The sequence below is a fragment of the Astatotilapia calliptera genome, chromosome 23, assembly GCF_964374335.1.
Source record: "Astatotilapia calliptera chromosome 23, fAstCal68.1, whole genome shotgun sequence".
In the NCBI taxonomy this organism is placed as follows: domain Eukaryota; kingdom Metazoa; phylum Chordata; class Actinopteri; order Cichliformes; family Cichlidae; genus Astatotilapia; species Astatotilapia calliptera.
The window spans coordinates 10645363-10671695 of NC_137443.1; the positions used below are offsets into that span (position 1 = coordinate 10645363).

At 45.4% G+C, this 26333-nt stretch overlaps 1 protein-coding gene across 10 annotated transcripts in view; it reads right to left on the reverse strand.

Moving 5' to 3' along the window:
* The window catches only part of nfia (nuclear factor I/A), a 150541-nt gene that overhangs the window by 38293 nt on the left and 85915 nt on the right, over positions 1-26333 (reverse strand). For all 10 annotated transcript variants that reach the window (XM_080297155.1, XM_026159091.2, XM_026159088.2 and 7 more), the window contains exons 3-4: positions 5281-5346; positions 4704-4778 (exon numbers count right to left, since the gene is read on the reverse strand). In XM_080297155.1, the coding sequence (XP_080153281.1) occupies positions 4704-4778; positions 5281-5346 (141 nt within the window). The remainder of the gene's footprint in view (positions 1-4703; positions 4779-5280; positions 5347-26333) is intronic.

Sequence of the window (26333 nt, forward strand, 5' to 3'; positions counted from 1 at the left end):
AGGGCCATCACAGGTGACCCCTCGCACCCCGCCCACCACCTGCTTGACCCACTAGTCGATCAGGTCCCACACCTCCGCACACTAACAGCTTCTTCCCCTGGGCCATTCAGACTGTTAACAAACACTACGCCGTGTAGCCCCACACACAGGGTGATCCGCGGTAACTCGTTAATTTGCCACATTAATGCAGTTACAGCGTTAAGGTCATTTTAACGAGAGTAACGCTGACAGCACTAAAATGGTAATCTCCAAATGTTTTCTTTTTACTGACCAGCTCCTCTTTGATAGCTGCCGTGTCCATCTTCTCGTTGCCTGCAGGTGAAGTGATGGAGGGGGAGGAGTTGTGTTCAGTGAAGGAGAGAGGCGAGGCAGAGTAACGTTGCGTAGAGACAAAAGTGGATGAAAGAGGCAAACTTGCGGTTCCACAAGTATAATTATAACGTAACATAGACTATATCGATATAAACGATATTATCACATCTCATATCTCGTATAAAAATATATTGATATATTTAAAAACTCGATATATCGCCCAGTCCTAGGCTGAGTAACCCTCATCACTCAGGACACTCACACATGGACTCTAAGAAGTCCTTTTTTTCTTTGCACTGCTTCCGAGCACTTTGTCCTCTATTGTGTGCCTTTCTCTTATTTTTGTTATTTATTTCTTTTATACGCTTTATATTTTATTCCGGCATAGTCGGTGTGAAGCACCCACAACTTCGTTGTACATGTACAATGACAGTAAAGGCCTTTTCTCTTCTCTTCTATCATCTACTGTTCTGAAGGAGCTAGTTCTCCTGCCGAATGTGCTGACAGGTGTCACGTGAAATTTAAAATTCAGTTTCTCAGCCATCCAAAGCAACACTAAAGACCACAATGTACAGCACCACTGAACAGTAAAGGACAGTGTTGTCAGCATAGAGGTGTTGTTTACAGCATGATTTGCAAAGGTCTGCCCACAGGCTGCCTCACTTTTGCTCTCAGCGTCTATTTTCTGAACAATTCCAATAAGCCTGAGCTCAAAGTGCTCAGAGCAAACATCTTCTGAACACCACTGCACTCACGGCGCTATCAGCTCAAAATAGTTCTATGGCTGCTCAATCAAATCAAAAAATGGACGGCACTTAAAAAAACACCACTTGGCACTTTCAGGGCAGAAACACAGACCCTGAAGAAGACACGGTAAGCCAAATACATCAGCAGCAATGCAACACCAAAAACCACTGTTCTAGGTACCATCATTCTATAAATTGCGTGTTTCTGTGTGGAGGAACATGTTACTCTTCTACAACTGTATTTCCGTGAAGCATCACAACCACAGCCCTCGCACTTTAATGAAGTCCAGTGTGTGAACAGGAGTCTGTGCAGGCTGCAGTCATTTTAATCGTTACCTGACATTACAGCTCATTTCAGGGACACGCTGCACGCAGCAACATGTGTTTGTGTACTTGAAAGACTAAGTCCAACCTCGGTTTTTCCTGCTGAGCAAACTATTTACCAACATCATGATGTTCCTGCTGTATGTAGGATGTTCAGGCTCCATTCAGGCTCCAACACGTACTCGTACATGTGCTTATGCGCTCTGTACCCTCAATAACCTTCCAGATACTGGCCAATCAGAGTACATGGGTTTCAGTTGGATTTGGACATAGCTGAGGAGACTTATTCAGAACTTTGAATCATGCAAAGCTACCCTTGGAGAACAAAAAGTTTAACAGACTTCACTGATGCTTTTAATTTGAAAGAATGCCTTATATTTCAGTGTCATTAAGTGAGTGTGAGATAGCAGCTGCATGTGAGTATCTGATCAAGCAGGGATAACTGTGTGTATGTGTGATCGATGGCTCTTTGATCGGGGGTCTGTGTGTGTGCTGACAGGCACTTTACATCGCCTATTGTTAGCGGTGGGCGATCGACAGACTCATATAGATCCTACTGCGCTCTCTGTCACTCTCTCCCTCTCTCTCTCTCCTGCATGTCGGCACTTTTTAAAGGTCATGTCCCCCCGCCTCTCTCTCTCACTTGTCCTTTCTGTCCATTGCACACCCATCTTACCCCTCCCCTCTCTCTCCTCCACCCTGCGGTCTCTCGATCGCCCGCCTGTCGCTCATATTTCCTCATAATTAGAGTTGAGTTGGAGCGGCTGCTGATTGGCAGCAGATCCTGGATCTGAAGAGTTTTAATATCAACTGGGGCTGCAACGATTCATCGAGTAATTCGGATAACTCGATTATATGAAATCCTCGTTTAATGCACAGCTCTGCAGCACTCACAGACCTGCAGTAGAAACACATTTAGGAGCAGCGTGTGGATAAAAAGTCTGACCACATTCAGCCCACGCAGTCCTGATGATGCTGGGACAGTTTAACACGGAGGCGGAGTCTGTTTGCACAAGAGGCGGAGCCACAACAATACAGTAAAAAAACTTTGTTTGTATAGCCCAAAGCAGTATATGTTCCTGTGATCACCATTAAAACCTTTACTGGGAAACAGCGAGCGGGAGTCCTTCATCAAAGCAGCTGATCGACAAACTACCAGAGGAAGAAAAGGAAGTTTGTAGCTGCTCTGCCCAACGCTGTTTGTTCTACACAGAGAAAAACCTGCAGATGAATTGTTATTATTAATATTAATTAACGACGCACCATCAAAGCATGTCTTCTCAGCAGCACAGGCACTTTGCATCAAAGCACAGGACAAACGTCACAATGCCAATATGCTCGCAGACACCGCATTCTCCTTTAAAGGCTTACAGACACAAACTCGGTCATTCACTGCACACATATGCACCCAATACATACATACAAACCAAATGTAATCTGGCTCATCAAGGAGATGAAACAGTGTCACAAACCTTCCAAGAACACAGAGTAAAGGTACACGTTTTAGGTTTCAGTTTCATACAGATTATATTGACCTTTGATAAGAGACTTGAGGTTTATTTATGTTTGCATTTAAGAAAATGTTTTCTATTTTAATATGGTGTGTAAAGAGTCATTTTGCAAGACCTGTGTTTTTCTCTTCTGAATATTTATCACAGAAGTAGTTCTTATCTGAGAATTCGATTAATCGATGGTGCTTCAGAGCCTTGAGCTGACTGGCCGCTCGTGCACTCTCCTGCAGCGTCGACTCTCACCATCTTTAAAACACATAATGTTTGAGTCTGTGTTGTTCACATTTTAATCTATGATGTTATTATACATACAGTGATTTTGGTAATCAGTTACTTATAAGGTGTTACTAAGTAACAGTTATTACTATTGTTATTACTATTATTGTTATAGAATACGGTGAACACCTGGCTCTCTGATGCACAGGTGCTCAGCCTCGTGCTGCAAGCTGAGCTCACAATTCACACTCTCCTAAACATGTTCTTATTAGGGCTGGGTATCGTCACTGATTTCTAGAATCGATTCAATTCCGATTCACAAGGTCCCGAATCGATTCGATCCACGATTCGATTTAATTCGATTCGATTCGATTTAAATCTGGGAAATTTTGACAGTCAGAGATATAATTCAGATCAGGACATTTACATATTTTTGTATCTATAAAAAGGAAGCTGACACTCTCAAGACTTTATCCAAGGTGTGAGCATCACAGCAGATGCCTTTGTGTCAAAGTAGCTGAAGATAAAACACAGAAAAACATGAAGGTGATTTTCCTGGCCTGGATTTTATAAAAATATTCTGCAGTACATCAAAAACGAAAGAAAACCATTAATTAATCAACATTACCTCTGACGTTACAGCGGTTTTATTAGAGACATGGCTAAGCATTTTGCATTTTGAATAATTTTAAAAAGTTTCAATTTGTTCAGTATTGAACAGCAGAAATGAGGTTTTCTTTTCGGAAGAATGTAAAAGGGGAAAAAACAGCGGCCGACAGCGCTGTAAGCAACAGTAGACTGGTGTAACAAGCAAGCGAATAATGAAGAAAGCGAAACTGTTCGAGAGAGAGGGGGGGGGGGGGGGGGGGGGAGAGGGGGAGGGAGAGAGGGAGAGAGAGAGAGCTGCGCATCGCAATGGAAGCAAAACAGTAAAAGAGTGAATTCATGACGATGTTTATGTGAAGCGTTTGGATCTTCTTTTGCTGCTGGTTCGGTCAATATTGTTTGGAGAGAGATCAAACTAACAGCTTTAGAATCAGCGCATAAAGGGCGTGAACACAAAGCGCGGACCCGGATCAGCGAGCTGTCGGCTTTCAGCCCCGACTGTGAGAAAGGCGACATCTAACTGATTCTGATCCGCGGGTCGCGCTGTGTGTTTAAGTCTATGTGCAGAATCCCTGTACCTGCTCTCATTTACTGTTTGGTGGTTCTTGAAATTTTGTGAGATGTCACCAGAGATTCTGGCATTTCGGACAAAATAAATTTATATTAAAAAATCGATTCAGGATTTTAATGAATCGATTTTACGTTATCCAAGCCAGAATCGATTTTAATCGATGAATCGATTATAAAAACCCACCCCTAGTTCTTATGTTCATCAGCAGGAAGACCACTCAAACACACATCAGCAGCCACACACACACACACACACACACACACACACAGTGTGTTCATTAAGATAGGCAGCCTGTGGTTTGGTCTGGAGGAATTACATTAGATGCACTATCGATGACAGATCTGCGATCCAATCAGTGCTTGGCCTCATTCAGCCTCACTGCAGGAGGAGAGTGAGAGAGAGAGAGACAGAACTTACTCTGAGACACTCGGACGAGCTCGGCCACCGTGAAAACTCCAGGTGTCACGAAGCTGTCCTGGAAGCCCAGGTGACCTGTGAGCAGAGGGAGGGAGGGGGTTATTACTATATTACTACTGTATCACCAACACATTTCGGCACAGCCAACCACTGACAAGCCCCCGAAATCTACACCTGCAGCAGGATTACAGGTAGTACTAGTACCAGTAGTACCAGGGAAGGATCAGTATGAGTGAGGAAGTACAGGCTTCTGTTTCCCAACAGGAATAATCAGGACCAGCTGTGTGTGTCTGCACGCACGTAGCTGAACACCAGGGTCAAGGTCTAGCACACACACACACAAAGTAGAGAGGATATCCTTCTCTCTCTCACACACACATCCATCAACACACACACACACACACACACACACACACACACGCACACACACAGCTATCACATCCATCAACACACACTTAAAAATCTTCCATACGCACTTCCCTGATCCAGACAAACAACTTCTCCTCAGGAATGTGTGTGTGTGTGTGTGTGTGTGTGTGTGTGTGTGTGTGTGTGTGTGTGTGTGTGTGTGTCTCACCGTTCTCCGGCTGCTCCTTGATGTCTGATTCGCTGGCCTGATTCGGGCTTTCTGATTGGCCGGATTCTGTGGAGAGAAACACAAAGATGAGGACGAGCCGAACAACACCAACTTAATAACACAATCATACACACACACACACACACACACACACACACACACACTCAGTTGTCTGTTCTGATCCAGCGGTTACTTCACTGATAGCTGGGAGTTTAAAAAAAAAAAAGTTATCTTTAATGTTATCATGAAATGTGTTTCATCCTTCATAAATGCTGTAAATACATTTTCGAAATAAAAAATATTCATCAATCAGGAAGTGCGACGCTTTCAGAATAAATTCTTAAAGCGTCAGAAAGTCCCACACAAAATCCCAGATCATCCAAGAACAGAAACGAGCACCAGTGAAGGCTATTCACCAAAATGTGGACTCAGCAGGTCATCTGCAAATCACAACTTTGGTGGTGTGTGTGTGTGTGTGTGTGTGTGTGTGTGTGTGTGTGTGTGTGTGTGTGTGTGTGTGTGTGTGTGTGTGTGTACAGAGGGGATGCCTGTATTGATCTCCACATCACAAAACCTTCACCTGGTATCTCACACACACACACACAGCAGACTGACTGGCAGACTCCAGCTGCTGCAGCTGATTCAGTCACACTTTCTGCACACGCTCAGTGACACAGGAAGAACTCGTAGCCTATGCTGAAGTTCAGAGTGAGCGGACGGATGGAAGGATGGAAGAGTGAAATGTCTGAGGGGGAGCTCGTGTCAAATATCATAAATAAGCCAAGCAGCTGCGACCACCGACGCATGAATGGATAAATCCTCTTCATACTTAGTCTTTAAAAAGCATTTTGAATAATGTTTCATAGCTAAACCTGAAGTTAAAACGGCAGAAATACCTGGTGCGTGACAGAATCTCACATGGTGCACCCCGAGCGTTTTCAACAACCACATGTTTACATGATTACAATGTACAACTACATAAAAAGTCATCGATTATCCCGCCATCAGCTGAAGGCATCTGTACCTAATAGAGTCCCGCTCAGTCCCAATCCATGCAGCTGCTGGAAGGTGGGAATTCTTGGAACTACTACAGCAAGGTGGTTAAAAAAGAGGAAACGGGTCATTTTCTTATGTCACAGGATTCTCTGCAGTGCTCTGAAAAACAACATCCAGCCTCACTGCTTCCACAGGAACAGCGGGATCAGCAGCAGCCAGGTGCTGCTCATCAGTCACGTGCTTAACCGATCATCAGCAGTGTGAGTGCCTCTGTGAAAGCAGAGGTTTTGCCAGTTTTCAGGTCTCAAGAAGTCAGGAATGTCTTACATCTCACAACAACAACAACAACAACAACAACAACAATAATAATAATAATAATAATAATAATAATAAAGGTACTTTTATAATGTTATTGTTTTTTTTGTTGATGAGTGAGTATAGGGGTGGGATTTAATAAGTTTTCTTCGTCCCACTCCTTTTCAGGCAATTTTTGTTTTTTGTTTTGTGCATTTTATGTTCAATATAGGTATTTGTTGTGCCTGAAAATAAACAAATAAATGAATGAATGAATGAATAATTACCCACTGCAAATATGAACTCAAACCTTCACCAACAGGGGCAGTGTTTAACCAGCAGGTGTGCTAAAATGCTTTGCTCTTCAAACTTTTAGTCTTTTTTCCCCCGATCGTTTTATTAACCGCTTAAATAAAGGCTACACCGACTCACTGAACCTCCTTGTGGCACGTAGTGGTATTACATGGCAGTACAGCCCAGTCCTATTTTGACCTGAGAATATCTCTTCAACACAACACGGATGGTTTGAGCGTTAATGTGTTATCAGCTGTTGCTTCACATTCTTAAAAATGCTTCATTAAAACTGCATCAGATCAAACTGAGCTGCAGGCGTCTGTAACTTATTTACACATTTCTTTGTTTTATTAAACAAAACTTGTCATCTGTGATTTTAGAGTTTTCTCTCTTCTATGTGAGATCTGACATTTTTTGTTGTGGACGTGTGAGCAGCAGTAGGTCAGCTCCGAGTATCATGGCAAACGTTCTTCCTGTGTACAGCTCGTGCGACCGGCCTCTCTGCGTCTGCCTCCTCTTCCAGCATGCTCTCTGCTCCGATGCAGCTCCGCTCTTTCAAATGATTTAGCGGCTTCGGGGGCATCGATCGGCCACGCTGCAGATAAAGTAGGCAGGGAGTGGAAGAAATATTACCCATCATCCCCCCGGAGCCTGCTGGCGGGGCCATGACTCAGGAGCAGACGGAGAGAAGTTGGAACGTCCAGGAAAGCAAAACTTTTAATTAAGGCAAACATGAAGGAAAGTGCGACGCACGGCGAACGTGACGGAGGCCCGGCTGAAGCCGCTGCCACGCGGGCCCAGATGTGTGATCCAAGAGGAAAATCAGGATCGAGAGGAAGAGCGGGCTTCGCTTTAACAGCTCACACGCTAGCTGAACGGTGCGGAGAGATAGTCAAGTGATTATCTCCTGCTGGTTCTGAGGCGTGAATATGTTTTCTTTAATGTGAGAGGAGGTGACAGGAGCGCTTTTTGAGTGAAGGAAAGCAGGTTGCCTCTGAAGTGATGGTTCGCTGAGTGTGTCGGGTCGTCCTGCGTGGATTAAAGGGCTTCTCGTTAGTGTAAATCACTTTGGTCCAGGTTTGAATCCTTCTGTGGAGTTCTTTCTGTGGAGTTCTTATTGCAGACCACACGTTATGGACGCTGCGCCTGCACATTTTCGCCGCGAGGTTGTGCAGTTCAGTTACATTTAAGAGACATGAACTTTTTGCATTGAGAGGACCCCCCCCCCGGCCCCATCCTCTGTCTCACACACACACACACACACACACACACACACACACACACACACACACACAGGGCAGCATTTATCAGGCTTGTTTTGCATGCTGTTCACCGCGTCTGTTTGCTTCAGCAGCTTAAGACAAAGAGCATCAGGCGGAAACCACGGCAACTATGGGGTGGGGGGTTAGGGGTGCTGCTGATGGGTGTGTGTTGGAGGGCACTTTCACACACTGCCCCCCTACCCCATCGTCCCCCGCTCCCCTCATTCAGCCGTCAGCAGGTTAATTAAATATGCTAATGAGGCGTGGGAGCAGACCGGACTGTCTGCATCCACCCCCCCACTGAGGGGCGTGGATCATCTAACTCAAACCCCCCATCATCACAGACTTGTAATTAAGTCATATATTATAAACGAAAAAATGTTTCCATCTATACTTTGAATTTAAAAAGCTTTTTCCTTAAATAAAGAAGGATCAGGAAGTTTAATGAACTTCCTGATCCTTCTTATTTTCCTGTTTACAGTCCTTTTTGTTTCTTTAGAAAAAAAATCCTGAAACACACTCACCTCTGAAAACTTTTTTCCATCTGTCACCATCAAAGACTTTAAATATTAAATCAAATGAAATCAGAAGAATAGGAAAATACCTATGCTTTTACTCTGAAAAGCTTCTCAAGTAACACGTATCCTGGGTTAGGAGACCCACTTGAACGCTAGTGGAGCCTCGGACACCTGACCACCATGGAAAGATGCCGGCAGATCACGTGACCCTCACACACACTCACACACACACACACACACACACACACACACACAGAGCACTGGGACATAAAGGAAACAATGGGACCAGACTTTCTAGCTCTCTCTGTGGGAAAGTCAAACTTGATCGCCCCAGAGGTCGCTCCCTCTCGCTCGCCCTGCTCTCTCTCTCTGACATGAACTGGTGCTTTTCTAGGAACAAGGGAGGGGGGCTACTGGATGCTTTCCAGAAAGGCAGCAGAGAGTCAGAGGCGGTGGGGGACGGGTTGGCGTTGGGGGTGGGGGGGTTACCTCTGAATTTTTCTGAAAAAAACTTCTCAAGTCGTCTTGCTAACTCCCGGGAATAAAGGTCAACAGGTAACGTTCCCGGGATTCACATTAATGGTGCCGACCAGATATCATCACTGCCAAGAACACAGTGCACCGTCACCACCTGCACCCCACCTGCTCAGCCTCACCCCCACGTTCCCCTTTCCCAGCAGCTCATTCAGGACTCTGCTGCAAGGTTATTGATTAAACCCAAGAACCAGCAGAGCACCAGTCCAACCAGTCCACCTCCAGTAGAGCTCCACTGGTTTCCACAGAACGGGTTTTGCTTCCTGTGATGGGAGTGGATGACTTACCTCATGAGAAAAGACGTGCTCATTTAGAGCAATCATACGTTATGGCAGTTTTATACAAGTGCCAAATAAATCAGTTTAAAATTTCCGGAGATTATTTCCAAAAACGCAAAAGCTTCTGTCAAAAGGAACCAGGTCTGTCTGCAACTACAGGATGGGGGAATTATTACAGTGTGACACGTCGAAGGCCCTGGACGAGAACGTCCTGTGTGAGAGAGGAACGCGCAGCTGGATGGCGTCTCTCACGGCAGAGAGGATGATGGGCAATTTAAGCAAAGCCTTTCTCGTGTGCGTCGCTGATCTCAGTGTGACGCGGTAAATCTGTTGTAAATCTAATGATAATGACATCATCACCAGTTTTACTGCAGAGCAAAATAAAAATGAAACGTCAGTTCAGAGGTGCTGTCAGCTGACACAGACGCCGTTTCTCACTGGTGTGAAGTTCTGTCACACCGGTTAGGACACAAGAAAGCTCGTGTTTAAAGAGGTCACACTTCCTCCGGGTTTGTTTTTAATGCACACAGACTCCGCCCCCCCATGACCGAGCCACGCTGGGATCGCGCTGTCGTCTCCTGGCAGAGCGACAGGAGGCAACACAAACAGAAACAGCGAAGTGCTCTGCTGCCAAAATCTGTTTCTCTCCGTGTTTGGCTGCTCAGTGACGTGGGCGAGAGACATGCCGACACTACAGAGAGAGAGAGAGAGAGAGGGGAGAGCAGAACGCCGCACACCTCCAATGTTCAGCCCGAGGACGACAGTTGGAGGATCTTTACCGGAAGGATACGAAAACGAAGACGTAGACGGACGGGCTCTGAGTGGGTACAAAATAAATAAATAAACAAACCGCTCGACATCGATCTGAGCGCACTCTGATTTAGCTTTTAATGAAATGAAGAGACGTTTGAATTCATTTTTTTAAAGGCCACAAATCAGCTGAGACTGCCACGCAGGATAAATTACCTTCACACACACACACACACACACACACACACACACACACACACACACACTCTCACACACACGTTCACGGACCTGAAGTCCGGCTGGACTGCAGCGATGAGGCACTGTGACTGAAGCTGAAAGGAATGAAAGCTTCTCTGTTCCTGCAGGTGACACCTACACCTGTGCACCCCGGGGGCTAATTATCTGACCTGCAGGCAGCCGTGTGAAGCTCTGCGAGGGCCCAACAGCTCCACGCATGCTCCAAACAGCATTTCCTCTGGATTATAACAAGCGTTACCAGGAAAAGACAGGAAATTGTAATTTTCCTCTTTTAGATTCTAAGCTCTTCCTGCAGCTAACAGAACAAACGCCTGATTAATTCGATCCAGTTTTATTCAGAAATCACAACAACAGCCGCCTCGGGGTGTTTTATATTGTACGACTCTACAAAGAGAGCTGTAGCAACCGTAGGCTGTAGGTCCCTGTGTGAGTCAGGTGACTCAGATGGTCAGCAGCATTCGAAAAACACTTAAATATGGATTTGTTAAAAATAAATCGGCACCTTTATTTAAGGTCCATCATTAAAGGTATTGTTTTCTTTCATTCTCGATTATGTGAGTAAACACAGAACAAAGCATCAGATCAAATAAACGTCTCATTTCATCTGGAATTAAACTAAAATCATTTTATTGCATGAACTTTAAATATTTTGTCACACACACTCTCTCTCACTCTCACACACACACACACACACACACACACACACACAACATCAGAAAATAAAACTGAAGTATAAAAAATGAATCTGATGATGTTTCTCTGAGCAGGAGGCGGGTGCGTTTGTTTTGTGTTTCCAGGCAGCGCTGCAGGAGCAGGACCCCGACCCCGACCTGGCATGTGAACCATGGCACGCCTGCACCGCACGCTCTGCCAGTCGACACACACACACACAAATTTTTAGGTTCTACTTTTGGACTCAACAACGCCCGTCTGCAATTTGACGCCGTCCACCAGCCGCCATTTTGTGGCAGCCCCCTCACATTCGGCACATCACACCCAAAAATCCTTAATACACACACACACACACACACACACACACACACACACACACACACACACAAAGACTCGCACTGAGGCTGAAAGAGAAAACAGTCAATTTGTTTTCTTCTGTCTTTTGTTTTTCGGTTAATTATGAAAGAAAACTGCACAAACACACGAGGCAGACAAGGCTTTGTGTCGGCAAGACGCCGCTGCCAACACGCCGCCATTTTAGAAAGACAGCCAAGCTCTCTCTCTCTGTTTGTGGTTGATGTCTCTCGCCCCTCGGATGGTGTTCAAAAAAGAAAAAATTAAAGAGAGAGAGAATCCCCTTAGCCATCTCCATTGTTGGACGCCCAGCCAGCCGCCGCTGCCAAGGAGGCGCTGCCAACTGCAAAACGCACACACACAAAAACCCCACTCGCACACACATTTCTTCAAATTTTCAATCACAAACATTTTAATATTTTCTGTCACACGCTAACATTTGCCACACAGCCTGTCTGTGTGTGTGCGCGTGCATATGTGTGTGTGTGTGTGTGTGTGTGTTTGCCCTCTCTCGCAGCCTGGCAGCCATCTTAAAGCGTTGGCAACCATTTTGAAGCTTCTGTCTGTTTTCTTTGAGCCGCTGCCATTCGCCACCTTCTGCCAGAACAAAAGAGGGCCGCAGCCATTACCAGCCATCCACACACACACACGTGCACACACACAAACACACATGCAAAATGAGCCCTTCACAAACCGTCCAGGAACCTTCCAACTCGCTGAAATGTCTGTAAACTGTGCACTGATCCAAACTGGAAAGCAGCCAGTAAATTGGGCAGCAAATATAAATGTGTTTGACCTTCGACCTCAGGCTGGTGATTAGCATCGGGAAGAGCGGCTGAGGCCGAGATGCAGGAGCATACGTTTTGAAAGAAGGCGTTAACTTGCTTCTGTTCCTCTCTTCAAATATCCCAAATGTGCTGAAGCTGCTTCACTATGCTCTGATCCAACTACAGAGCTCCACCCCAATCTGCTCCAGGAGAGCCGAGTGTCGACAATCTGCAGAGATCATTGACAATCTGCAGAGATTACTAAAAAACTGCAGAGATGATAGACAATATACAGAGATTATAAAGAAACTGTAGAGATCATTAACAACCTGCAGAGATTATAAACAATCTGCAGAGATGAGAGACAAACTGCAGAGATTATAGACAAGATGCAGAGATGAGAGACAAACTGCAGAGATGAGAGACAAACTGCAGAGATTATAGACAAGATGCAGAGATTATAGACAAGATGCAGAGATTATAGACAAGATGCAGATATTATAGACAAGATGCAGATATTATAGACAATCTGCAGAGATTATAGACAATCTGCAGATTATAGACAATCTGCAGATTATAGACAATCTGCAGATTATAGACAATCTGCAGATTATAGACAAACTGCAGAGATTATAGACAAGATGCAGAGATCATTGACAAACTGCAGAGATTAGAGACAAGATGCAGAGATCATTGACAAACTGCAGAGATTATAGACAATCTACAGAGATTATAAACAATCTGCAGATTATAGAAAAACTGCAGAGATCATTGACAAACTGCAGAGATTATAGACAAGATGCAGAGATTATAGACAAAATGCAGATTATAGAAAAACTGCAGAGATCACTGACAAACTGCAGAGATCATCAACAATCTGCAGAGATTATAGACAAGATGCAGAGATCATTGACAAACTGCAGAGATTATAGACAATCTACAGAGATTATAAACAATCTACAGAGATTATAAACAATCTACAGAGATTATAAACAATCTACAGAGATTATAAACAATCTGCAGATTATAGAAAAACTGCAGAGATCATTGACAAACTGCAGAGATTATAGACAAGATGCAGAGATTATAGACAAGATGCAGAGATTATAGACAAAATGCAGATTATAGAAAAACTGCAGAGATCACTGACAAACTGCAGAGATCATCAACAATCTGCAGAGATTATAGACAAGATGCAGAGATCATTGACAAACTGCAGAGATCATCAACAATCTGCAGAGATTATAGAAAAACTGCAGATTATAGAAAAACTGCAAAGATCACTGACAAACTGCAGAGATTATAGATAAAATGCATCTTCAAGCTCTCTCTGAGTTTCTGTGTACTTGTTTGAGGTTTTGTTGGATTTATTTTGTCTTTGGAGCGTATTCGATGACATTACCTCATCGGGATTAAAATGAATATTAGAATAAAATGAGGCGTGTTTTTCTGTGGTTTATTACTTCAGCAGTGAGATAAAAGCAGAAGAATGACTTTCTTTCTTAGTCCTCATATCTGTTTGTAAGTTTTTGAGGTAATTTTTCTTTGGATACTGCTGGAAAATAAAAGCACAGTTTAAAAAATGAGCCAGAGGAATGAGATGAAATAAAACTAATCCCGTCTGGGAGAGAAAACCTCGGAAGATAAAAGTGCGAGGCCACATCATGCGAGGCCTTCAGCCAATCAGGACACAATTCAGCTGTTATACAAGGGTTCTCTGAGGTTTTAAAGTCATGTGACCTGAAGCTCGAGAACTCTCTATGCGCACACTTCCTGTCCTAGAGGGGGTGCTGTCGAGCTGATCCGGAATCTCCGAGCCCAGATCCATGTGTACATTTTTTACTGGTTTTCATTAAAATGAATTTTGGTGTGTATTATATTATAGTGGGGCAACCGTGGCTCAGGGGGTTGGGAAGTGTATCTGTAACCGGAAGGTCGCCGGTTCCATCCCCGGGCTCTCTGTCCTGGTCGTTGTGTCCTTGGGCAAGACACTTTACCCTACCGCCTACTGGTGTTGGCCCGAGGGGCCGATGGTGCGATATGGCAGCCTCGCTTCTGTCAGTCTGCCCCAGGGCAGCTGTGGCTACAACCGTAGCTTGCCTCCACCAGTGTGTGAATGCGAGAGTGAATGAATAGTGGCATTGTAAAGCGCTTTGGGTGCCTTGAAAAGTGCTATATAAATCCAATCCATTATTATTATTATTATTATTATTATTATTATTATTATTATTATTATTATTAGGGACATCACAGGACCAGGAGCGCTTTTTTTGCATTGTACATTTCTATTTGGGGGATGAAGCAAGCAGCAACCTCCAGACAGCATCACCTTTGACCACCACAACCTGCAGCTGCTTCTGCACACGTGCAGTTCCTGGTGGTCTTCTAACCTCTGGTGGAGGTATCTTTATTATATCCATTTAGCTGCATCCTCTCTGAGTCACTGAGGACCAGATCAGAGCGCCTCCACTCACCTGCCACTTCCTGTGCAGCGGGACTAACAGGAAGTGTTGTAGTCTTCAAACTTCAAACTGCATAAACAAATTAATAAATAAATCAAACAAACATATACCTTCTGAGCTCTGGCACACACCCATAATGCACTGCAACATTAGCTGGGTTAATATGTGTATTGATGAGCCCATCACTGATCGATCTGCAAATCTGTGGTTACTGAGACTCATTAAAGATATTTTAGATATTTTAATCCAGACCAGAGCTGAACGTGTGTGTGGTCAGTGGTTACAGCTGGACTTTGGTCAAAATGAAATAGTGTGTGTTTTCCAGTGGGCGGGGTCAGATTGATGAATTGCTGTATTGATCGCAGTGCTGCCTCACTTACCATAATTATAGCTCTCTAATGGATGATATACACACACGTGCGCGCACACACACACACTAACAGACACAGAGTCAATATCACAATCTGAAGAAACATTTTTTTGTCACCATAACTCTTGTTTCTCCTTCCTTCTTTACTACACCCATCCCTCCTTGCATTCTCATTCTGCAAGCTGATCAATAATAATCAATTATTGATCACTCTGAGAGAAAATTAAACACTTTTAGAGAATCCATCCAATCACAGCCTAGTTCTGAGAACCATCGTCCAATCAAATTTCACCCCTGAATAAACAGCGTTTTACTGCTGGTTTCCGTTCGGAGAGGAGGAGGAGGAGGAGAAGAAGCTGGAGAGATGAAGGAATGGAGGAGTAACTCTCTCTCTGATTGGCTACTTTCTGTGTTTTGGAAACTTTATCAACATTTTCAATCGTTTTTTTTTATTCTCCACCACTTTTCCCTCTCTGGGTGAGCGAGAACGGATGTCTGGCTCTGATAATACACACACACACACACACACACACACACACACACACACACACACAGAGAAACACACTGCAGTGCTTTATCTGTAGTGATTTCACCATAATCTGCTATAGAGTCTGCTGCCATTAATCACGGTGAGTGTATCCGTGTGTGTGTGTGTGTGTGTCTGTGTGTGTACAGTCCGTCTATCCGTCAGCTGTATGGATTACACACACTGCAGCAGAAAGGAGCAGGAAAGTATAGAGGAACTATTTATTTCAGGCTGGGCGGGGCTTCAGGACAGCCTGATACCACTTTCAGGGTTACCACGGTGACAGTGGGGGCCCTATAGGGGATGGCGGGTTTGCTGTGGTGTCAGAGGGGTGGAGGCTAGGGGATCTCGGCACCTGAAAGATCCGACAACATGAGTGAAGAAAACAAAAAGAAGCTTTTCACTGATTTTATAATCAGCTGATATTAAAGGGTAACATCACCTGGAGCAAGGTTGAGTAAAAAAGCTGAAAAACACCCCCAAAACCCACAAAGGCCGTTTTAAACACGCTATTTTACATTTAACCCATTTCACTGTCACTTGTCTCGTCAGACAGGTGCTACAGGGACCGTGCTCATGATCCAGATGTATTCAGGAGTCCATTTAAACCCCTTGAAATTGAAGCCCCACCCCCCCACAGGTACCTGTTCATCAGGTGTGCTGCAGTTTAGTAACATGTTTTTCAGAGGCTGGATATTTTAGAGATGATCTCCTGTAAAGCATCTTCATAATTTCCAAACACTTAGCTGACCTTTAACCCTAAAATATCAGCAACAGTGTCAGCCACCATTCAACGTTCAGGAAAAAACACTTAAGGAAAAAACTGCAATTATTCTTTTATAGTTTAGGTAGTCTGGTATATTTTTAGTGGTCCCGTACACTCCAGATCATTTCTTTGAAAGTTCCTTTATTTCCTGAATGCAGGTGCTGCCAAGCATTAAATAAAAAGGTCCTTTGGAGATCAGTGCTGATTGGTTGAAATAAGGAAATGATGTTAAAGTGAGTTTCTCAGATAAAACCTGCCACTTGATTGTATGAAACGAACAACATATTTAAGTTTTTCAACTCAAACATTCAGCGAAATTCATTCAGCATCTGCAGCGTTTGATGCCAATCTGATGTCAGATTTAGACTTATTTCTGACTACAAACACGAGGAAGCTGAAACCGTGTGCTGCTGGTGTTTCCGTCCAGATCTGAGCTTTGACGGCACCATTGACAGAAACCACTAAAACCGCAGTCTGAATGAAGACGAACCACCCTTTGAAATATTCACTAATTTTCATCAGAAAGTCCACCAAGATCAACAAAGATCAGCGGATTTCACTCAATCAGGACTTTTAAAGACACACACACACACACACACACACACACACACACACACACACACACACACACACACACACACACGTGCGCGCGTAAATAACTGATTTAAGATTTGCAGTCAAATGTAAACACCACCAGAGGGAAGGAGTTATCCCACTGGCTGACAGTGGCCTGTGACCTATGATCGTGTTGTAAATCGGATCGTCAGTTTGTCCTCACACAGATTCAGAGTGTGTTTCGATGCTTTTAGAAGCCCCGCCCACCTGTAGGCAACATTACAAAGCCCAATTTTACACTCTCAGATTAAGCTCCACCATCGCTTCATCTCAACAAAGCACCGCCGCACACTCCAGAAAACTACACAGGAGGAGGAGGAGGGGCCCAAGACAGACAGAGAGGGTCAGAGGTCAAGCTGTCTAAGAGGAGGTGGAGGAGGTGACCCACGGCTCTTCAGAGCCTGAATAGAAGCTCCTGTTGGGCTCTCAGTGTTTCGATGTCCGCTTTTGTCCGACACACTTGTTCGCTTCCCTGTTGCTGTAATCGTAATCTGCCACACACTTTGAGGTGCGTTAAACATAGGGAAACGGCACCCTGACGGATCACAGCGCGCCGCAGGAGCACGCCTGCATCATGTGACCTCTGCAGGCTGGAATCAGGGCCTAAATCCCGTGGAGTCGGCCTGAGACTAACACACTTTTAGAAAGAGACAAACACGGGGTTGTTTGGAACTATTTTCAGGGGCGGATGAATCCGTAAGTGCAGTGTGTGTGTGTGTTTGTGGTTTCATGAAGGACGTGTTTTCACAGTTTGTGAGGAAGTAGAGCTGCGAGGCTTCTCAGTGCCGGAGCGCTAATCACGAGACAGATTTAGAACCCTAGAATAAAAGGTTCGCCTCGTCACGCCAAATCAAAGAGGAGCCGTCATAAAGGCAGAACTCCCAGAATGCTCGGCTGCAGCGGCAGACAGGGGTCAGGCCGATCGTTGACGAATATATTTCCTGCTTTTATTTTTTCCTCTGGAAACAGGAAGCGGGCTGTAAATGCCCTTTTGATACCTGACTGAGTTTTTCTCTCCCCGATGCACCAGAAAAACCTCCAATTAAGACAAATCTGTCCTCCCTCCCATCATGCCTTTCTGTTCCTCTCTCTCTCTGGTCTGCAGCCTCGGGCGGCCGGGCCTTCCTCAAACCACACAAAGAAAGAAAAGCAGCAGAAACAGCAGCAGCGTCTCTGCGGTTTTACTTGGCATTGTGTTCCTCCGACGCCCCGAAAGGCAACGAGGAGACAAAAAAAAATCCAAGAAACAGTCTAAAAACACACACCCTCCACCTCCTCAGCTGCAAACAAACAGGACGAGCAATCGCATTCAGCTGCAGAACAGTGGAACCACATCAAACACAGATGCTAATCCTTTCTGGATCCGCAGCGCGTCCTCTTTACTATAAATAGTGCTGAAGGAGGAAAGAACATTACGCCTCTAATTTATTTATTGTGTCAACGTATTAAAAGACGACGACGCCTTGACGCCCGGGTCCCGCTTGTCGAATTACAAACAATCAGCAAATCCTGCTCGCTTTACTGATAACCTATTTATGAAGCCTCCTCACCCCTGCAGACCCACCTCACCCACCTACCCCGCCCGCTGCTCCTAATCACAAAGTGAAGCATGTCAGAAATGTTCCGATCACAATCCATTGACAAGTCGGGAAAGCCCGGTTTTCATTTCAGCGGACCTTTCCAAAGAGTTAAAAACACCCTCAGACTTTTGTTTTACAGCTGGTTGAACTATTACTTTGAAAACAGCTTAATATTATCTTGGTGCACATGCAGATGTTAGTTAGCAATTTAATCAAGAAAACTCCACTGGACCATTTCATGTGTACATGCTCTAAAGCAGCGGTCCCCAACCCCTGGGCCTCGGACCGGTACCGGTCCATGAGTCGCCGTGAGAGTTGAGGCTCAGGTGTGAAATGTATGGTTTTCAAGGTTTTTAGCGTTATTTTGTTATCGTTTTCATCGTTAACTCGGTTTTCCTGGGTCTTTTCACGTGTGTTATGAATAAATCTTCTTTTTTTCAGTACCAGTACTAGTTTTATTTTGTTGTATTTATCCGCGACACCTTAAAGGCCGGTCCGTGAAAATATTGTCGGGCATAAACCGGTCCGTGGCGCAAAAACGGTTGGGGACCGCTGCTCTAAAGACAATGTGAAGTGTTCCTTTACTGGACTTTACTGGTCTTAACGAGGCTGCCCCTTCCTTGAGCCCGGTGCTGCCAGAGGTTTCTTCCTCCCCGCTGTCTCCACGTGCTGCTCAGCGGGGATCGCCTGCCTCTAACGTCGCCGTGCTGACGTTTCTCCATCAATACAGAAAAACTGACCTCACGGTAACACAGCACCTGTGTATCGCCGATCACCTGCTGCTTTACAGCTGAAAAATTCCACTCAGCTGTCATGTTGGTGTTTCAGAGAGGCCTCACTTCAGTAAAGTCTGGACTTACTCCCACTCCACCCACATCATCCACCCACGGCACAACGTTTCAGAACGAATGTCCTGAAAGTGAACAGTGAGCGTTTCTGCACCAACACTCGAAGAACACATCAAATATAGATGATAACATGACAGATGGTTACATGAGGGATGACAACATGACAGATGTTACCATGACGGATGGTAACATGAGGGATTGTTACATGACGGATGACAACATGACGGATGATAACCTGAAAGATGGTAACATGAGGGATTGTTACATGACGGATGACAACATGACGGATGACAACATGACGGATGATAACCTGAAAGATGGTAACATGAGGGATGGTAACATGAGGGATGATAACATGACGGATGATAACATGACAGATGATAACATGACAGGTGGTACCATGAAGGATGGTAACATGACGGATGATACTGTGAGTGTTTCCCTGCAGTCTGAATCGATCGCAGAACCCCACCCTTCAGAAAGACTACAGCTCCGTCACCGTGATGATCTAAACACTGACCAGCTCCGAGTCCACATGTGTTTCTGTTTTACTGTGCTGCATAGTTTCAGCTCTTAATGGCCCTTCACAGAGCTCTCACTACTGAGGCATGCTGGGAATGAAGGCACAGCAGTGCTGCAGTGAACAAGAAGAAGAAGAAAGAGGAGAGGAGGGAGGGGTTAGAAGGAGAATGAAAAATGCCCTGAAGTCTTCACCGGCCTCCAGAGCCTTCTGTGGAAATACAAACTCACACACAGAGGGCTGTACGGAGGAGAGGTCAGAGGTCAGCATGGGTGGGTGGAGCAGAATGGAAAGTATTTGATAAGGAATAAAGATTACTGTGTGAGAGAGCGAGCGAGCGAGCGAGCGAGAGAGAAACTCTAGTCCACTTTTCTCTTCAAACAAATTTCAATAAAGCGTATACATGGACCAATCAGCAGCCTCTGAGCTGCAGTTCCTTTAGCATCCAGCAGGGGCTCCAGCAGTGATTCAGGGCCCTTTACAGCACAAATCAATATTTACAGCCTGATATTTAAAGTACACATTATTAGGAGCATGGCCTCTCTGACTGACATGTGGATATGCTTCACCTCTGGGCTACATTCATCTGTGTGTCATGGTCCTGGGTCAGTGCTTCTGAGTTTTGTGAACTTTAAGTTTAGATTGTTCAAGTATTTTGTTATTGTTGGTTTGTGTTCATATTGTTTCATGTATTTTTTCTCGTACTGTATTTAGTCTTGTTCCCAGTTCTCAGTGGTTTTAGAGGTACTCTGTGATTCCTTCTTCTTGGGTCAAGTCTTCGTATTTAGTCCATTTGTGTTTTCCATGTTTAGTTTTTGCAGTTTCTGTTTTATTTGGATATTCAGTGTTCCTTGTACTTTGGTCTTAGTTTTGCTTCCTTTCTCTTCCTCTTCTCTTCTGTGATTTAGTTCAGCTGTGTATCATCCTCCCAGCTGTCTCCTAATGGCTGTTCTGTGTTAAGATAGTTGCTGAGCATCTGTCCAAGTTTGTTTCTGTAGAGGGTCTCTGGTGTCATGTATTTCTAGATTTCAGTTTTTGGACTATGAAACGGCTCGCATTACCTTCACCTCTGTCTCACTGGCAGTCTGATTCCAGTCCACCACACCGAACACTGTCTAACATCCACAGATCCACAACACTGCCAGCTTGAGTTCCTTTTCACAGAGTTCGACCTGCGAGAGGTTTGAAGACGCTCTGTCGCTCTGTGTACCTGATTTAACGGTAATGCCGAGGTTACCGTTGAATTTCAGCCCGGGTTTGTCGTTTCGGGACCGGTTGTTGGGTTTGCTTCATTTCCTTGGTTTAAATAGCTGTGCATGTTTGGACGTGCTTGTGATTTCCTGTTTTGTTAAATCGAACAGCCTTGTGTCGAATCGACGTCAATTGGCTCTTGTTCTGAACTCACGGTTAACAAACTGTTTGAATTTCACGGAATGTCCCGCAGACGCTCGCAGCTCAATAGAGATGCAGAAAAAGCAAATGAGTACAGTAAGTAAAGAAGACAAAGAGCAGGAGGAGGAGGATGCCGATGAAGAAGAGGAGGATGAAGAGTCGGAGGTCCTACAGTGCGACTCCAATCCCATTTTGCTGCGGCTGAAGAAAAAGAAAATCAATGGTAATGGCTTTGAAGCAGGAGAACCTTCAGCTGGAATTAAAGGCAGCAAACACAAAATTGAACGCGACCCCCCCCCCCGCAATACCATCGCCTCCTTCCCACAATGCACTGGGCTACTTCTATTCCCGCTAACGAGAAAGTTTACCACAACCCCCCACCTCCAACTTCCCACAATGCAATGCTCCACTTCAATCCCAATCAGCAGCAGTAGCTGATGTAGAGGGGAAGGAGGAGGGGGGAAGGAAGGAAGGAAAATATGAAAGAATGGAGAGGAGAGGAGAGGAGAGGTAAAGGGAAATGAGGGAAGGAGAGAAGAAATGGTCACAAAATCAAACAAAGGATGAGGATGAGAGAGAGATGAAGAGGAGGTGAGGAGGAAAACAAAATAGCAGGAGGAGAAAGGTGGAAAGAAGGAAAAGTAAAAAAAATAATAAAGAAAGTATAAAAAAAGAAATCAAGGAGACAATGAAGAGCAGGAAGGAAAGGAAATGAGTAGGGAAAAAAGGGAGGGAATAATACAGGAGGAAAGGAGATAAGGACAGCAGAGGAGGCTTTGAGTAGAAACAGATGAGGGAGCTGTGCGAGGAGTTTGAACCAGAGCCAGGAAGAAAAAAAAAAAATCACAAAACACACACACCAACACTCAGAGCCACACAGACACACACATACAACGACACACACACAGGCACAGTCACACACACATACGCACACACACAGACACACCAACACACAACATTTGTTGCTGAGAGCACAAATGTGAGAAATATGATGAAGATGATGAAGCTCTCTGTTTCTTCCTCTTTGTGCAACTTTGCAGCACACACACTTGTTGCTGTGTGAAACTGTTTCCTGTGAACTTAGCCCCACCCCCTCACTCTTCCACAGTCTGTTCCACAGACTGTAAAGAAAAGATGGACAGAACTGACATCATTCTGCTTGGTTCTCCAACTGTCACAGCATCTGACCAATCACATTTCAGTGATGTCATCGCTTTGAATCCTTGGCAAAATCCACCCATCCATCCACCCATTCATCCAAGTTCCATCCATCCACCTACTTCATGTTAAAATAGAGACTAGAATATTGATGACGGTCTCCTGACACAGCCAGCATAAACATCATGTGGCTGACAGCGTTACCACAGCAACGCAAACAAACACACTTTGCACACGTGTATCATCTGCTGTATGCGCTTGCTGCAACCTGATTCTACTGTGTGTGTGTGTGTGTGTGTGTGATAACATCACGGCCGATACGGCTTAAAAACCCAAGAACTCAAGAGAGGGTGAGAGAGAGAGACATAGGGAATGAGTGTAAAGCGGTCTCAGGCTGAAGATCGTTCTGTAGTCGGGACTCTCGGAGCTTGTGCTCATTAAAGACTTGTCACTAACGGGCGTCTTCTTTTTGGTGCACCCACTACTGGGGGAAAAATACGTGAAACTCTTCTGTCACTTAGGAAACATGTATGTTCTGAGGTTGTTTCATAGCTTGGGCCAAATCCACGCTCCACTCTCTGAGTGTCAGCCTCTGACACTTTCGATGCCACAAGGAGCATCTCTGCTCCTCCTGTGATCCAACTGCATTCAGAATCCCAAACACCTCCACCCGTTAACAGTCCGATTCATCAGCTGCTCTGATGGGAAACATTTATTTTGGAAACACAGGAAGTAAAACTACTCTGCAGGAAGCAGAGCTACAGGTTAGACAGAAACAGGTGCATATCATGCCTGCTGGGTGAGGTTGGGCAGAGGGCTGGGATTCAGTGGAACAGAGACACCAGCAAATATAATGAGGTTAACGCCCTCCAGAGTGGGACGCTTGTTTTTAGTCTGTAATCAGACAAACACAAAAATGTTTCCTGCATTTTATTTGGTTCCTTAGTTTTGTTCCACTTTTTCTGTGTTTTTCTAAGCATGTGTTTTATTTTTATCCAGTGAAGTGAATTTTGCATTCCCAGTTTTAGCTCAATATAATTATGGTGTAAATAAATTCAACCATTCAAAGGCAGCAGCTCAGAGGGAGTAACCACAGCTCCTCCTGTGTGGCTTTTAATGTGAAAGGTCTGCAGGAAGTGTTGAATTTAACAATCAAAAAGCAGCTACTTAAAAACAGGAGCTGCTGTTCGTCTGTGCTGCTGGACCTCAGGAGTGTCCGAATGGGGTCAAAGGTCACACGTCGGGATACTTGACCCTCGCTGTCCACAGCAAGTTGGAGGTCAGAAACAAAGCGTGATGGTGATGACTTCATTTAACGACTCCAGCTGTAAACAAACTTCCTGCTTTTGTTCTTGAGCTCAGAACACCATCGAGTTTGAGCTTCAGGACGATCCTTTGTCTTCTTTTGGTTTCATGAAGAGAATGCATCTGACTGCACAGACGTTCCTAATAAAATGCTATTTGCTTTTCCTCCTGTCCAAAATGCTTTTAGGAGGAATCTCAGCACCCTGCAGCCATCTTTGCTGCTGTTCTGAAGCTGAATTCATCTGGTTTCAGGGTGCCCTGCAGTGTTGAAGCTGCAGGACCAGAAACAATTCAAAGTCCTTTTTTCTCCTCCAGCTCTCTCACAGTCAGACTGGGCCAAGGGAAAAGTGTGTGAGAGGCGAAGTATGGCGTAAGTGTGCTGAGGTCGGCGGTATTGAGACACAGCGTCTGTTTCATCAGACTGAGCCGTTCACAGCAGGCCGGAGGTCAAAGGTGAAGAGCTCCTTAAGGTGGCGGCCTCTCACTTGCTGAAGATTTCAGGGTCATCTCTAGATCTCTGCAGAAGGTCCCACCCTCCTCCTGTTGTCTTGTCAGATGTTGTGTTAGCTCCCCTTGAACTCCTGTTCCTCCCGTTGTTCCTCCTGTTGTTGCTTCCTTGGTGCTGAGCTGCTAATACGCTAAGGCGCGGTGTTAACACAATAACAAATGCCTGCTTCTCATATGCATATTTCATGGAGACAGCTGAACAAATTACATATTTATGGATTAAAAGACAAGGGGGGGGGGCACGTTGCAGGCAGGTACTGGGGTCCCATCTGCGGCGGCATCTGTACGGCGGGGCGGGGCAGCAGCTGTCGGTGGCGCCGGGGTACGCTCTTCCCAGAGTGCCAGAGTGCTGCAGGAACATCAGTGTAACCCACCAATCATAGCAAGGCTTTGCAGCTCAGCAGGAAAAGCATGTTTGGAGCACTCTCAGCGGTCAGGTGAGCAGCAGCAAAAACCTGAGCAGCAGGCACATTTTCCTCTTAGACTTGTTTTTACATCCAGAGGAGTCACTCGCTGCTGGGCACTAGGAAGAATGCAGGCTTAAGGAGCTGCGTCCATGGTTATATACAGTCTGTGGTTATCTTCCCACACATTAATCTTGTGTTAGAGAGCTCTGATTTGCTGAAAACCCTGAAGGCAAACTTCAGTTTGGACACAAACTCTGCTTTTGTGGTTTTGGACTCTTTGAAACGCCAGCACCAGCAAGTGTCAGGGTCTTGGGTCTAAGCGACCCAGGGTCCCTGAGCAATTATGGACATGTGTGTTTTTGCTGTGCTGTCTCTCGTTCTCCCTGCTTGCAGCACCTGTTTACAGGCACCTTCAGGTGTGGTGGGTGTGGCCCTGCCAGGTGGTTGGCCACACCTGAAGACCATCGCACAGCTGATCAAGCCTCGTCGGAGGAGCTACTTAAGAGTGCGGTGGAGCTCTCTCCGATGCTGGATCATTGTGTGACTTCACGTTAGTCTCTCGGCCAGTCAGTACGGATAGTCTGCCACAGTGTGAGTCTTACGGCTGCCTGTTTGTTATCTCCCCAGGAGAAGCGTGGAGACGAGAGGTCAGCGAGCACGGGGTTCCCAGACACTGAAGAGCGGGGACAAGGAACATTGGGAAGAGGACATGTCATGGGAGTTGGGAACTCACTGTGGATTTATTGTTATTTTCCATTTCACTGTAAATAAACGCACTGTTTGCATTCAGAGCCCCTGGGTCCTCCTTCCTCACATCCCCACAGTCTGCCACGCGGACAGTGGACCCACAGTGGACGTCTACCTTGGTCTCCCCCCCAGCTGCCAGTCTGTTACACACTCTAAGGACTCTCTCTGAGGACACCTCCTCCTTCTCCTTTTTTTTTAAAAACTCAATTAAGATTTCAATTAAAGAGCAGGGACCCTGAGACTTCTCCAGTGTAAATTAGCTGCCGTCGCAAGGGTCATTAAACCGCTGGGACTCTGCAGCAACCTCTGAGACCGAAGCTCTTCATCCTGGATGCTGCGTTTGATTTCAGACCCCTTACCCCTCACGGTGGCGGTCACCTGTCTCACCTGCTCTGATTAGCTCTCTACATGGCTGCCCTCCCTCTGACTCTGGGATGAAACCTGCTGTTCGATGCTGTGTGATATGTTTGTACCTACAGTGCCGCAGCAGCTGTGTGTTCTGGTCCGATTTCCTTGCGTTTACTGGATGTGACGATCGCAACCTGGTGGTCTGTGTTCGCGCTCTAATCGGCCCGTTAATAATAACTCGCCGCTGCGCTTATCTCTTTGGTGCTAGATTTTCAGGCGTGAACGAGCAGGAAAAAAGACTTTGAAGGCTTTGTGATCAGGAACATCTGCGCTGTAAAGCACTTACAGCAGGGGGGAGGCAGGCCGGGAGGGAGGGAGGGAGGGGCGGACCAAGAGTGACTTGTTCTGGAGAGTTAACAGCCTTAGCAGGGATAAGGTGGCTGATCCTCCAACGCTAGGCTCATTATTGTTGGAGGGGATTTGGAGCTGCTCTTTCCTGTCGGGTGGAGGGCTGGGGGGGAGATA